At 37.7% G+C, this 16,713-nt stretch overlaps 1 protein-coding gene across 1 annotated transcript in view; it reads right to left on the reverse strand.

Moving 5' to 3' along the window:
* The window catches only part of ccdc141.L (coiled-coil domain containing 141 L homeolog), a 93,082-nt gene extending 81,667 nt beyond the window's left edge, over positions 1-11,415 (reverse strand). Inside the window, exons 1-2 of the mRNA XM_018236004.2 lie at positions 11,103-11,415; positions 4,231-4,353 (exon numbers count right to left, since the gene is read on the reverse strand). Coding sequence (XP_018091493.1) covers positions 4,231-4,353; positions 11,103-11,204 — 225 coding nt within the window. The 5' untranslated portion in view covers positions 11,205-11,415. The remainder of the gene's footprint in view (positions 1-4,230; positions 4,354-11,102) is intronic.
* Between the last annotated feature and the right edge of the window lie 5,298 nt (positions 11,416-16,713).

The following is a 16,713-nucleotide window of genomic DNA, read 5'->3' on the forward strand; positions in this document are numbered from 1 at the left end:
TGAATCATGTTCATTTTTGCACATAACCATAAACATATTAATTCACTGACCCGCTAGCATTTATGATACTTTGATATTAGAAGTTTCCTAATTTTGGGGCCCAGATTGAAATCCAATTAACGTCAGACTAGGGTGACTGATTAGTCAACTTTTTCAGATATATCCATCCTTGTTATTAGGGACAGCACGGTTTAATAATCCCACCTGGTCTGTGTGAATCATTCTCCCTGGTCTTTGTTCCTGCATTTGGAGTTGAAAGCATTAAACACAGTTTTTCTAAAGCTGAACAACTATGTTCTTTATACCCAGGTCTGATTACAGTGTAATATATTGAAGCCAGAATTACATTCATCTCCATATGTAACAGATAACAGCAACATGCTTGACCAAGTGCTAGCAATCAACATGCTTATTTTGCATTCTCTTGCATCTGTATCTTTTTGTTCTGCAACTTGCTTATTGGTAAATTATCTTGTTTCTATAATTAAGCTTTTCGTCAAGCTCTGTAGAGAACTAGGATGTAAAGTGGGGCAGTTTTATGGAGGATTTCGATCCCCTTTAAAGCATATGCCAATTAGAAGAGATTGCAAATACAGAGCATTGTGAGCTAATTACCTAACATACATACTAAAATTCACAAGTGCCATTGCCAGCATCAGCCAAACAGCAATTAATTTTTTAATAATCTACCGAAGTTAAAAAATATAAGTATATTATTATTAACATGTATTTATAAAATTCCTGCATATTCCTCAGCGATGTACAACAAATAGGTGTATACATTAAACATACAAAAAAAAAAAAAACAACCAATACAAGAGGCAAAGAACCCACTTAGATTTTGCTAAATATTGAGGATTTGGGAGTAACAGGAGCTGCAGCAAAAATTATGCAGTCATGGGATGACAAGGAATGAGTTTAGAATCCATCCCTTAGAAGGAGTATACAAACTTAAGCTCCCCATAGACGCGACGATTCTTCTTGCCGAACGACCGATTTTAGGGAAGTCCGACCAATCCTTCGAAATTATCGTGCGGTTAGTGGGATTCGAACAATCATACATCTTACGATTTTTCGGCCGACATCTGTCAGGAAATTGATCGGCCAGGTCAAAAAATCTTTGTCGGTCCCAGTGCAATCTATCTATGTTTGCAGGGCCAAGCAGGCAGCTCCCCTTTGTTTTCCTGGCAAATTGGTCTTTTTAGTTGATGGTAAATTCGTACGATCGTTCCGAGAAGATCGTGGTCTCATGATCAGGATCTGATCTTTTAAAAATCTCAACATCTATGGCCAGCTTTAAATAAGAATGTAAATAAACCCTGTAATGTAAATAGGTGTGAGACTGGCTATGACTATAAATTACATTGGTCAATTTTTATAGTACTAACAAAATTAAAAACGTTTACAGAATATTTTAATAGAAGGCATACATATATTGAATGAAAGCTAGATTGCAATAATAAGAATGGGAGAAATGATGCAAAGGAAAGGAGAAGCGGTAGTTTGATTAAGGAGTAACAGAAACAGTCATATATTACCAATGTCATGGGAAAGAGACATGTAATCTGTGTATCCTTGGAGAAAGTTACCCACCAAGCAAGACCAACTGGGTTAATGTTAGTGCTGTTGACAGAAAGAGCAAAAGCTGTTTGGGGAATGATATAGAAGATAACAAGTTAAGACTTTAAAATGTTCACTTTCGGGCATCACTTTACCATCTTGGATGAAATTACTCTGAGACAGTTTGTAATCTGAGAATAAACAAAGGGTGAGAGGTTAAAAGTGGAGATATAGACCAGGGTGTTGTCTTTATAAAGAGTACATTGTATAAAAAATCAACCAAAGGGTTTATGAGGGAGAATCCGTGTTGAGAAAAGGAGTTGCTCAAATAGGAACCCTTAAACTACACCAATAGAGAGGCCTACACTGGAGAAGGAAGAGGAGGAGTTTAAAACAGCTGTATAAGGACTGAGAAACATAGGAAACAAACCAGGAAATGGCATTACTTCCCGAGTAGATGTAATGTAGTGAATTAAAATAAGAGACTAAATCTTATCATTTATAAAAATAAAAAATGTCACCATAATAAAACAATGAGCATAATCATAGAATAGTAGAATATGTATTATTTAACTTTTCTTTTTCCTATGCTTAAGATGTATTTCCTCTGGCACTATGGAATCTGAAAGGCTATAGGTGTCTCCAATAAATAAATAAATGCTAAATATTAATTTTCTAATGAAAGCTTCTATCTGATTATTCAAATTAAGGCTCAGGTTGAGTGCAATATTTGGCTAATTCTTTAGCATAGGTCTGAATCAGAAAAATTCTGATTTTGTAATCCTGGGAATTGATGTCAGTGTGTGTAAATCTGTTAGTAAAATGTGCCTCTGACCTTTTTTCTATCCCATTGAGTGAGTTTCATTTATCTGGCCCAACTAGAGCACTATGACAGTAGGTTGCTGAGAACCAAAAGCATGTCATAATAAATGTAGTTATGTGAGATGTGCCCCATATGTTTTTCTGCTGATTAGTTTAAATCAATGGTTGTTGGACTTCTTCAACTTAAGTCGTCCTTTAGAGGTCCAACCTACATTTACATCGGAAAAAATGGAATTCGGCCTTAGTTCCATGGAAATTTAGGACATCAAGTATGTTTTTTGACCCTAATCTTATCCTGACTGATCTTTTGACAGACCAAAAGGAGAGAAAATAGATAGTGACCCCAAATATCAAACTAGCTGGCCTTCAAATAGAGTTTTCAGAAAATGATATGTACATGGAATTGGAGCCATCCCTTTGGCATGAATGACTGCAAAATAGGGATCCCACCAATCCTAGAAGATCCTTGTACAACAGTTGAATAAGAGTGGATCATACAGTTTGGATCACTGTTGAAGTTACAGAAGTAAAAAGCTAAATTGTATGAATCTCGAGAAAGAGGCAATGACAATTAAAGAAGCTGGACCTCAAATTAGGGGCCCCATTTTGTCTTAATGCATCTATGGGTTTATATAGGGCAAGCATCATTTTGTATTTCTTGGAATACTGAAGGATCAAAAAGGCACATTTTATGACCTGCATCAGATTTGAAAAAAATGTTGTTTTCTTAGTTGTTCTCTTTTAAAATAAGAAAAAACATATTCATGTTGTTGGAATGCCCTATTACGACCTGGCAATGGAGCTGGAAAGTCAATTATTTAGAACAGTTTACAGTCAGCATGTCCTCCATAATATTTGTATATTCCTCTGCCTTTCTGTCTCAAGAAATCAGCCTGTCAGTTAAACATCTTCAAGACATTTTCAAAAAAGCATGTAGCTAAAAATTCAGGACTTGCTGACTTGCCATTAATCTTGATAATGCCAGTGAAGCTGAGGAATCCAAGTTCAAGTTAAAAATAACTGGGTTATTTTGAGGCAAATATCTGACAGAGCTGCAGTTCAGGGTGAAAATGTTACTTCCAGAAACACAGTATAATCTTCTATACCGCAACACTTGTGCATTTTATGTGCATGAGATTGGCAAACTATTTATACTAAAATCTACTGATGACTTTATCCCATTAGCAGAGAAAAGATGATCTAACTGCACATAAATAAAAAGCACATAATTATGGAATCTGTCCATGGCATATTTTAGAGTAGTAAAGTAGTGGAAGGCCACGCATAATCCAGTGTATAGTAACTAAATGCCATAAAATTGAGGAGAACATTGTGGGAGGAATAGGCATAATCATATGGATAGTAACTACTTGCTGTAATAATGAGAAGTGGGAGCAGCAGGCATAATCCACGATAGTAACTGTTTGCTGTAATATTGAGGAGAACATAGAGGGAGGGGTAAGAATAATCAATAATGGATAGTGACTAATTGCCAAAATATTAAGGTGAATATAGTGGGCAAAAAAAGGCATAATAGTATATAAAGATAACATTTTTATATATGTGACATAGAACAGAGAGAAAATGTTATGTCATTGAACCCCATTTATGTTTCATTAGAACTTTAGATATCAATCATCCAGGACTGAGAAGCTTCACTCCAGACAGGAATTCCAAATGTTTACCATTAACACATTTCTGCGGCCGAAACCTATATGTTTGCACTCATAAGGAATCCAATTATTGAAATCACTACTGGCCAATAACCAATTACTGATTTCACCTTCATCCCAAACTCTGGTACTACTTTTGCTGGGGATAGCTTCAGACAAACTGTCAATTGCTTACCTTGAGCTTGCCAAGGAGCATTTCATGATCTTGTAGAAGTTTTTTGGTTTCATCCTGGTTTGAGCCAATCTCAAGTAAGTTGGGAATGGCTTCAGCAAGCTGCAGCTCCACCAGTGCTCCACACTTTGAAAGAGACAAAAGCACAACATGAAATAGATGTTTCCTTTAACATTTAAACGAAAGAAACAGCACTGACACGATACACTATATGGTGAAAACTATGTGGAATTGGTTATTTCAACCATCACAATTATTGCTGATTCAATTCTTTGCTTGTTAATTTGAAACAGTTGGGAAAGGCTTTTTCCTGTTTTAGCAGAAGAAAAATCCCCTGCACAAGGTAAGGTCATTTCACAATTGGTTTGCAGAGATCGGAGAGAAAGAACTTGACTGTTGAACACTTGTATGATGAATTGGAATCTGTGGACCAGACTCGCTTGCCAAACATTAGTGCTTAACCTTGTGGTTGAATAGAAGCAATTCCCACCAGCAATGTTTCAACATCTAGTGGAAAGCCTTCACTGAAGAAAAGAGGCAGTTAGAGTAGCACAGAGAGGACCAACTTCATATAAATACCCTTGGCTTTGTAATGAGATGTTGGACAGTCAAGTGCCACATGCTGTTGTCCATATACTAAGTGCAGAAAGGGGTGCACAGTGCAAGAAACGGGTGCAGGTTTTTTCTTCCAAATGGGAGCATGGAGACCTGCATTTGCCTCAAGAATACTGAGCTGCCTGTGTTAGTAGCGATGTTTTCATGAGAGGACAGTGGGGGGGGGGGTAAAAAAATCATTTATTAGGTGCAGAATGCAGCCACACCCTGGGTGCAAATACAAGACTAAGGAGCACATTCTTGCACCCTGTAGTTTTTTACACTTTTGTGCAGGGTGAAAGTAACCTCTATAGTGTACTGGGGCACAGTTAGACTAATACAGGTACTTTGTGTTCCAATAGCAGATTTTTATCAACATACAGAAGTAATTTCCTTCTGAATTCAAACATTTCTGGTGGGAACAGACACGTAATTGTGAGATGCAACTCAAACACACATTGGCTTATTTTCTATTACAATCACCTCCATGAAAAAAAATGTAAATTGCTTTTAGATGCATTATGCCTTTTCAGATAGGGTCAGTGCATCTATATTATTATTATTATTTGTTCCAATATAATTCCTTTTGTCTACGGGTGGTATTTATCTATTACGTGTCAAAGTAGTAAGATGAACCTATGTGTAACCTGCTTCCAATCTGGGTAAAAAGATGTGATTACAATGGCTTGGGATATTGTTATACACCTGCGGATATTAGTCATTATGTTACTTATTGGCAGATCTATATCAGATTAGTAAAACTCAATTTATATGAATAAGCTAGAGTGACAGCAGCTTCAAGGTATGCCGTAGCAGCAAAAGCTGACCATGGAGCATAAATACAGATTACAGGGGTAATTTTTTCCCCAATTAATATTCTTTTTAATATCAAGAAGCAGCAACATGTTTTCCCCTTTTTTTGGTTAAAGAAGTTTTAAAAACAAGCCAAGTAAGCAAAAACCACAGGCAACTAAATGTCAAAGTGCACCGGCATTACAGGAAGCGTTTCTGTCCCTTCTCCTTTTCTTAACTTGAACTGTGCTATAGAAGAAAGGACTTCTCATCATTCATCATGGTGATTAAGACATTATTACTATACAGTTTGATACTGGGATGTAACATTAAACTCATCGAGAAAAGCAGGGATGACAAGTCTACATAAACAACACAGAAGGGATCTTTTTAAAAGGATTAGCAGAACTGTAACAATACTAGTTCAAATCTAAACATTGTCTTTTGCTATAAAATAAGCAGCTCACTGCATGTCCTATAGTGCAGGGGCCCCAATTTTACCCGTGATCCACATTCGCATGTAAAAAGAGTTGGGGAGCAACAAAAGCATTAAAAAGTCTCTGGAGTGCCAAATAAGGGTTGTGATTGCCTATTTGGTAGCCCCTTTGTGAACTGGCAGTCTACAGAAGGCTCTTTTTCTCAGTACACTTGGTTTTTATGAGACCATAACTTGCATTCAAGCCAGGTATTAAAAAATAAGCACCTGCTCTAAGGCTACTGGGAGCAACATCCAAGGGATTGGTGAGAAACATGTTGCTTACGAGCCACTGGTGAGGATCACTGCTATAGTGCATAAAGAAAAAAATATACCCTAATTACACCAAGATTTTAACACTGTTATACCCTTCAAGTGAGACAGACATATACCAATCAATGATAGGAACTGTCAATGACAATGTACATAATTCACCCCAGCCTTTCACGGGGCTCAGGTACTCTAACCAGCTAAACTGTGCTGGGCTGTAATTCAATTACAAACAGTAATCCAGCCTATTCCATGCCACCCCAGCCCTGTGTGCATAAAATATCTTACTCTCTGGTGCCCTGCACAATTTTAGTTTGAAAGGTGACTTGTTAGATGATGATAGACAGATAGACAGACAGACAGATACAGTAGATGATAGACAGATAGACAGACAGACAGATAAATGATAGAGAGATAGATAATTGATAGATAGATAGATAGATAGATAGATAATAGATAGATAGATAGATAGATAGATAGATAGATAGATAGATAGATAGATAGATAGATAGATAGATAGATAGATAGATAGATAGATAGATAGATAGATAGGCTGAGGTATACAAAAGCTCTGTGTATAATTATCTTATCTTTATCACAAAGCCTAACAAAAGCTGTAGCTCAGAGGAGAGATGCATTTGTTTAAACAGAGCTCACTATCTCCATTTAAACAGATGATCCTGTTTACAGAGGAAGAGAAGTGGCATTAGTTCAGACGACACTAGCAATCAAATAACAGTTTAAATTCCAAAATAAGCCGCAACAATAAAAAATGAAGGATGAACTTTCTTTCTTTTTGAAATATGCATGTATGAATGAAATACCACTGACATACCAAACAGCAGTACCACAATCATTCCTTATTTCACATGTCTGATATTTTCTTACATTTTATATGATGTACCTATTGCAATTGACTCCTAAAATATTGTATTAGGGGGTTAAAAATCTTAACAGTTAAAAACAGCCCAGAAAAACCTTACAATACATAAAGTGTTTCTATGAATCCTTGACCATGTTTGCTATTGTGGTGGTGAGTACATAATGGCAGACAGGCAGATAACTAATGAAATGCCATGGGATCATCACAGTACCTGTATTAGGCCATATAGGTACCAATAAAACAAAATTTTGTACAATACAAACCATAGTTACTGATGCTGACTTATTACTTACTGAAGACAAGCAAATATTCTGCCATTGTTGCCATTTACCTAAAACTGTCTCATGTACATAGAAACCAGATATATATTGCTTCAGTAAATATTTTATACAGGCCCTGTTTCAGGGCTATTAACACAGACCAGTGCGGGTTCCTGTAGGATCCAAAAGAGGCTGAACATGGTTCCTACCAGATATACATTTCTACCATGCAGATGGCAGCCTTTTCCCTAGCAGAGCTGCCTATTTCTGAACATTCAGTTGCATTTCATTCTAAATTGGACAGTCTGTTACTAAAAATATAATATTACTGTAATATTTCCTAGGAGCATAAATAAAGCTGTTGACAAGCAGAGTATGAAGTTTCATATCCGTCATTCAATTCAGTAAATGTCTAACATTCAGATTGTGAAAGGAAGAAATCCTTCTGTATTTATGCTATCGTCATCATCAACATCATTTATTTATTTAGCGCCAGCAAGTATGAGATGAATTGGAGGAAGAAAAGTGTAATGTGAAATAGTAATATTACAGGAACAAGAACTGAAAATAGATAAATCAGGCCACTGACAGATTTACATAGGAGGTTGTGGGCTGGGGTTGTGATGGGAGAGCATGCAGAAATGGGGAAAAAAGAAAGCGAGGAGGTAAATGAGTGAAAATAATGAACAAAAGGAAAGAAATGGGAAGAGAAAGTGTAGAGGGATGGAAGCTGACATTCTTTTATTCAGGGGTTATAGAGACCTCTACTTCATACATACAAATGCAATTACATAGAAAAGGCATACATAGGCAAGAAAAATATAGGTGCAAAGAAACCTGATTTATGCAATTTGCTTATACACATCTCTCGCTCTTATTGCAACTCTAAAGAGAGAATAATAAGTTGCATACTTCCATATATGCAACACTTGCTGGCCCTTCAAATAGGTGGAATGTAGGTGACCCCTGGTATATTCTGTGCCGACTGATGATCAGTATACTCATAAAACTCAACTAATAAGCAGGGTACATTTTCATTATAGCTGAAATAAGGATCTCCAAACAACAAGACAATGGTAACATTTTGCTCACTTTGTGAATTATACATAAAGCCTTTATATCTGTGCTAATTCCCCCATGACTAAGCAATGGCGCTTTTATGCTAATTCGCCTGCATTCTCCTGCGAGAGTAACTTAGGAACAATTTGAATTGTACATGTCTGTCTTTAGGAATCTCACCTTGGCAAAGGAGCAGACATTCAAAGGACCTTGAGAATAGAACCAAGGACAAATATATACAAAAGAGGGTTTCACTGGGGATATACAACATATATGACAATTACACCTACAATAAGACTGGCTCTTTTTCCAGAACATTGAGCCACATCAGGTGAGATTCACATTAGATGGCTTTTCTTGCATTTCACTGCAGTACCTGGATCTGGAGAGCTGGGGAAAAGCTTCCTTGTGCAATGTTGCTTTAATATCACAACACCCATGTAGCTGGACTATAGTGCTTTCTATCACATGCACATCTCAGCATGAACTGTATGGCTACTGGCTCACAAGGAGATTAGTCCCTTGGATAAAGAGCACTTTGTAAAAACTAAGCGGTACAGGTTTTCCTAATGGTGATTTACATTATTGCTGGTAGAAAAGCATTTGCAGATTTATTGTGGGCAACTAATCTCCTCGTGTGCCAGTATCCTAAAAAATTGTAATTGTAACGTTTCTGCCAGATGCTTCTTCCCATTCATTGATCTTCACTATGGAACAGAGTTGTGGCAAGGGTGTGGGCATCACTTGGGAACAGTGGCGTTAGAATTCATTGAAAGACCTACTTAATGGTGGTACTGTGTGCCACAGAGCAACTGTTTCCCATTGAGCAGAACAGAACACTGATGTGGAAGGGAATTCTGAGAGGCCAAATGTAACAAAAATACCCTGTGTGCCAATGCCCAGTCCCAAGAACCTTTATTTATATGCAGTAAATAACAGCCTGAAGTTCTATATGGATTTTAGGAAGTTTTAATTGCAATAAAAATGTGGCAAACAGCAACATGGATATGTTGTATACCATCTATCCAGGCTACACTAAGCACAAGTGGGCCGAGGGCAATATATATTCCAATCAAAAATTATAGTGAAAAACAAAATACATTAAAATGGCCCATGGCATCTGTCTATCTATCTATCTATCATCTATCTATCTGTGCATCCGTCCATCCATCTGTCTGTCTAATCCATGTATCTAATCTATCTATCTATCTATCCATCCATCTATCTGTCTGTCTGTCCATCTATCATCTATCTTTCCATCTATCATCTATCTTTCTAATCCATTTATCTGCAGTACAAATAAAAAGGTACCTCTGATATCAGAAGGAGCCATTAATAAGTTACCATAGCCCCATTTATTTTGTGCCCACTTCAAGTATTACTAACAATATAATGTTATTGCAATGTTTTTGACTTAAAAAATGATGTCAGTTACTGAGACATAAAGATATCATCATGTTAATCAAATCTTTTCTCGTGAACGGACAAAATCAAAATGGCTAGTTAACAGCAAAAGAGACCATTTATCTACTCTAATGGTGTAAGGATTTCCACTGGCATCTCATCTCATATCAGCAGGATGAAACATGCACGGCACCATCGTGTATGAGTTCTTCCAACTCCCATTAACATTAGTGGCTCAAAGTACATATCAGTAGCCAGTCAAGATTTGTTAAACTTCAGCATATGCAAGACTGGAAAGTGTTCACATGCAGGAATAAGCTATTATAACTATAACATCTCAACATGTCCAACCCTGCCTTGAAGGCTTCTACACTACCTTCCTTTAATTCCACTATGCATCAAGCACTTTTAATTATAATAAAACTTATTTTCTACTCATTTTAAGGAAGGTTCTTGTGTCTTTTACTACCCTATAAATAAAAATATTATGTATGTGATCTTTTGTACTGACCCTGTGCATAGTTAAGACATTGTATTAACCCTTAAACATCTCCATCTATCTTTCTTCATTTATCCACTAAGGAACATTAGCAGACTTTGTCCTTTTATATAAAATGAAAGCACAGTTTCTCCAAAACAATTTTCAGACTGAGGATTTATCTTGCAGTAGACGTGTCAAAGCAAGCGCCATGTGCCCATAAAGCTCCATGTAAATGCTCTTTAGATCTGTCCCCACACTGATTTTAAAAATACCAACAGTGCAGATTGTGTTACACACAGCATAAAGGCCACGCTACATATTAACCATCCCTGCAACTGCAGTCTGTCCTGATCTGTACATTTATTTATCAAAATTATAACAGGCATTGAAATGATGCAGATGTTAAAAAAAACAAAGTTACTGCATAGTACTCCATGGGTCAGCCTTTTATTATTAGTGGTTAATTTCTAAAAAGAACACTTGTTTTTTTAGTGATGTTTTTTTTAATGAACATATTGTATCACAGTAGCACCTATCTGAATGTCTGACACTTGCAGACAAAACCAGCAATCGAATCAGCATCTCACAGTGCTTGTTGTAGGGGTACTATTCATATACCAGGTTTTCAGTTGAACACAGAAATTGCAGGTCACTTACCTTGAGTATAGCCACAACTATCCTGGAATTCCCGGCTTGTATAGCCACAGAACTGACTGTAGTTGTTGAGAGCTCTCCAGGACTATTCCTCTCGTCTGACATGACGTCTCAAGTGCCAAGTTAAAGGGAAATTAATTTAGCTCTTGGTTGACTCTCCCTATTCTTTTGAATGTTTGGGAAAGCAGCAAGAAAGAAGATTTGGAACCATTCAGGAGAAAATCTCCCACAGCCCTGATTACATGAACAGAAGGAAAGAACAGGAGGTTAAAAATAGACAGCCCATTAAGTTTATCATCCTCTAGCCAGGGAGCAGACACACCCCTCACTCCATAGCACTAACTTGCCAGTCCACTTCTACTATTATCAGAGGCTTCAGCTGCCTTCAGTCAGGATAAGCTAATGGAATGAGACCCAGCCATCAAAACAGCACATACCCTACAAATCAGCAGCCACCCTGCACCCTTATCTGAACCCATCCTTCATATCAGAGTCCACTTTATTAGATTTGTGTTTTTTTTTAACTCTATGCAATAGGGACTTCTGCAGTTTTTTATGGTTTTGAAGATAAAACAAGAAAGAACTCATAAGTGTAATAAAATGTAATAGTGCAAGCAACTCTGGTTTGTGATATACTGTGTACCTTAACTTCCAGTAATGATCTCCAACCAGTAGGTCATGAGCAACATGTTGTTCCCCAACCCCATGGATGTTGCTCTCAGTGGCTTCAAAGCAGGTGCTTATTTCTGAATTCCAGGCTTGGAGGAAACTTTTGGTTGCATAAAAACCAGTTGTATTGCCAAATAGAGCCTCCTGTAGGCTGTCAGTTCGCATAGGGGCTACCAAATAGACAATCACAGTCCTTCGTTGGCATCCTCTGGAACTATTTTCATGCTTATATTGCTCCCCAACCCTTCTTACATTTGAATGTGGCTCACACTCACGGTGATAAAGGTTGGGGATCCCTGCCCTAAGGTATGAAATGAACCAGGATCAGATTGGCATACATATTCATTTTTTGACAACCAGGCCCAGATTTACAAGAGGGTCACAAATGGAGCATGGCGGAGGCAGATCTTTATAGGGGAAGGTATGGGATATACTACTCGTAATGCTTGGGACCTGGGGCTTTCCAGATAAGGGATATTTCTGTGATTTGGATCACCATCATCTACTTAAAATAATGTTATCATTAAATAAACTGAATAGGTTTGTAAAGCAATAATTAAACAGCAAATAAAAATTAATTTGAAAACAGATTGTGTTCTTTATCCAATGTAAACTGCTGGTGGCTGCAGTGTTGTACAAGGGGATGAGTTTGTGCTAATAAATCATTTTTGCCCACCTGTTTATAGCTCACCACACGAACTAGGAGGAGGTTCCAAACAAAAGGTGGCCTAGGGCAGGAAATAAGTTAGATATGGCCGGTTAACTTAGTCTATGAGAAGTCTCCAGCAGGACCTTAAAAACTAGGTTTTTTATTTTGGTTCAAAATCCAATTTTGTTTAGGGCCCTCTTAGCTCTGCTAGTCACCCATAGTGCCAAGAATATCAAATGGAGCACATAAAAGCTGATCCCCAAATATAACATTTATTAAAGAAGAGAATAGCCGGAGAGCACACCTTCATTGCTAAAGGGTTTTCATTTTATTTTGCAGACAATCCTGCACAACATGTTTCGGCTACAACGGCCTTTATCAGGCTTCTAGATGTATCTTGAAGAGCAAATATTCTTTCATTCCTAATCTCACTCAAACTAAGGCAAGTCACACAGCTTGAGAAGCACAATAAAAATGAACAACCAGTGACCTTTATGGTGATAAACTAAATTCCCACTGTCACCTTTCAGGCATCTTCAGCTGCCCATCACTGCCCTAAAGCCTATTATGTTACCATTTCTTTCTAAAATAACCAAAGGAACCCCCACAGCCACTCACTATGCTGTTTATAGGGGAACTAGAGGTCAATAATGATGATAACCCAGTGATAATCAGCAGGGGGGGTCAGTAGCTGGTTATCTCCCTCCCCTGGATAATAATGATCAGTTCTCCATTTTAATATTCAGAATATTTTATTAACTTCTCACCACTGCCAATGTTTTATGGTAAGGTGAGCCCCTATTAAGCCCCAAAACAAAAAAGGGATAAGGGTGATAATCATTATACTTGATAGGCTGGGTGGTATGGGCTGGATCTCAGGGGATATTTACTTGAACACACAATTTCCTACTGTTAAACAACTAAAAAAGAACAATGAGAGCTGATGGAGAAGTCATTTAGCAGAGATATGGACAGGGTCCAATATGTAAAAGGTAATATTAAATCCTTCCTGTAATGAAATAAAACAGAATATGTTTCATATCTGGCCTATGTAGAGTATAACTGGTATGTTTAGACAGTACAAATGATTAATTTGAATTAATTCACCTCTTGTAATAGGGAGATAAGAGAACAAAAATGAATGACGCCCCTCAATGCGGGTTTTTATGTATTTACCTCTTGTTGCCCTAATACAAATTACAAGTGGCTGAGTGAAAGGCAGCAAGACACAGGGATTACATGGCATATAATGTGGCTAAAGAAGAAGACATTTTGGGGCAGATCCACTTCGAGCACATCACAAAACTTCGCTAGGCGTAGATTTGCCAGGACAACGCTAATTCACTAAAATCAGATGTTGCGCCTAGGGCGCTGAACGATGGCGAAGTAGCGTTAAAGTGGCAATCGAAGCAAAGTTGCGCTAGCGTTGCCTAATTTGCATGCAGCGGGAAGTTAAAGTTGAATGAACGTATATATTGCAGCCAATACATTACACTACACAAGCCTGGGAAACCTTCATAAAATAGAATAGAGTTGATATATTGCCCTACGCATGAGCCCAGTGTATAGTTTATGTGCCATATGTTAGCACAACTATTTTTTGAGGAACTCCTATCTACTCTATTGCACTTCGCCTGGTCTGGCGAAGGCAAGTCTGGCGCAAGAGGTAACGTTCAGTAAAATCTGCATCTTAGTGAATTTGCGTAGTTACGTCCCTTCGCCAGAGCGCAACTTTGCCAGGCATAAGGGAGCAAATTCACTAGCAAAGTTACGCCTGTGCCCGTTAGTAAACCGGTGAAGTAACGAAATGACATCACGTTGGTGAATTTTTGCTTTATTAATTAATTTCCCCTTTATTAAATCTGCCCCTTTGTGTACAAATATATAAATCATAACTAATTAAAGTCATTAAAGCTCAATTGAGAAATCATTGCTATGTAGTATATGCTATCCAAGTAAATAACACTGTTTAAAAAGCTTCAGTAGCAGTAAATCTGTGGATAACATGGAGAATGTCTGACCAGGGAATTTGGCCACAGTCCATAAATCTCAGGGTCAAACCCAGAGAGTTCCCAGGTATGAGTACAATGGAGCCAAAAATAACATGATACCAGAGCTATATTTGGCCTGTGTTATCTGTGTTATGGTGAGGAACACGTGTTTCACCAGCTGCTAAGCTGAAGGCTCCCTTAGTGCTGTGCTATTATTTCATGTACGACCACAATACAAATCTAATCTCCTGGAATTCTGTTATTGCCATGGCTAAGCAGGACAGGCATGTTTATAGCACAATTCCTGAAAATCAAGTTCAGCTCTTCTGTAGATGGGTAGGAGCATATAGCACTATATTTAAGATTTAAAGGGGAAAAGGGCTAAAGCTTACATCAAAAACTAGAAAACAACCCCACCACTATTATCTGAGAGAGGTTTCCTTAAAACTAAACTCTTAAATCCAAGCAAACATTCCACCACTTCCATGGTCTTATTGGCAGTTCCTATGGTTTGGAACTTGCTATGCGATACTGTACAGGAACATACCATATGCCTGTTTCATTCTATATCAAAACCAACAGGCAGTAGCGTCTGATCTATAGAAGTCCAACATTCCTAACTCCAGCAGTTGTAATGCAAATCTGACAACCTTTGAGGGATGCTGGGACTTGTAGTTCAGTGACAGATAACTTTCCTCTACCTCTTTCATACAAAGCAGTGATTAGCATTAACAGACAGTCCTTCAGATACAGCTGAACTATAACTCTTTGAAGTCACAGTACAATATTTGGGGAGGCTTAACCAGATATAAGCAGTTGTGAAATTGCTTCCTTAACATTCTGCTTATATGGGAGACAGAGCTGAGAAATCATTGCTGGTTAAATACGGATTATTTATATTAGTCTCAGAAGAGTATATGCAGAGGAAAGACTGCCTGTGTTCCTGAGATGTTACCAGACCTCAGTGGTTCCTTTACTAAGCTTAACTGCCATTCCTTTGTTCCAGGTCACATGGCAGCTGTTCCATTCCCTACACAGAGCAGCTGAGAAATGCTCCCAGAACTAGCCCAAGCCGTGTATTAGCCAGACACCTTCCCATCACATACACAGTGGGCTGACTAGCTGGTCTGCACTCAACGTTCCTTCTGATAAAAACAGCAATACTGAAAATGCAAGATTTTAAGCACAACCTGGTGCTTCAGTAATACCTAGTAACTGTCACCTGCTAAGGCTCACTCTGCTAAAAGCTTTTAATCCACCGTCTATGTCTAGACTATGAGGTAGAATCCCCCTTACATTTTTAAGGAGGGCTCATGCCTTGTCAGCTGCTTGTCATGGAATATTAGAATCATAAATTAAATATAGTCTCTCCAAAACATCCCTTTTAAATATGTATGGTTCATATTTGTTCTTGTTTTACATGTTGAACAATGGTTACTGTTACTTACTGTATCGTTAGACTTACATATTTTATTACAACCATAGAGCTGTTGACTGTCATTTGCTTTTTCCTCACTATTATATATCCAAGCAATTCAAACGGGTTCAAATTTTATATACAATGAACATATCTCATTAGCCCAGATCCAACCGCAGCTTCAAAGACAGACCCTGTGATATTGGTAGTCAGATGGACAGCCTCCCCTTTTGCCTTACATGCCCTCACCTGACATTATTTTTAAAGGGGACCTGTCATATTCCAGTCTCTTATTTAAATCAATTCATGGTTGCTAGGATAATGTGGGCTCTAGCAACGAGATTGCTGAAACTGCAAACTGGAGAGCTGCTAAATAAAAAAATAAATAACTCAAAAACCAAAAATAAAAAAACATAATAACCGAATGCAAATTGTCTCAAACTAACACTCTCTACATTATAGTAAAAGTTCATTTAAAGGTGAGCAACCCTTTTAAAGATATTAATAAAAATATGAAGAACAGTTCAGTGTAAAAATAAAAACTGGCTCAAAATAAAAAAATCTTTTCAATTTAGTTAGCCAAAAATGTAATGTATAAAGGCTGGAGTGAACAGATGTCTAATAAAACAGCCAGAATTAAACTTCCTGCTTTTCAGCTCTCTAACTCTGAGTTAGTCAGTGACTTAAAGGAGGACCACATGTGACATTCCTGTTCAGTAAGTTTGCAATTGATCCTCAGCATTCAGCTCAGATTCAAAAGCAACAGTTATGACCCATATCCCCCCCCTGCCATCAAGCCACTGATTGGTTACTGCCTGGTAACCTATCAGTGGAAACCAAGAGAGCTGCTATTCTGTGTTAGACATCCAGTCACTCCAACCTTTATAG

Source organism: Xenopus laevis, chromosome 9_10L (genome assembly GCF_017654675.1).
Source record: "Xenopus laevis strain J_2021 chromosome 9_10L, Xenopus_laevis_v10.1, whole genome shotgun sequence".
NCBI lineage: Eukaryota > Metazoa > Chordata > Amphibia > Anura > Pipidae > Xenopus > Xenopus laevis.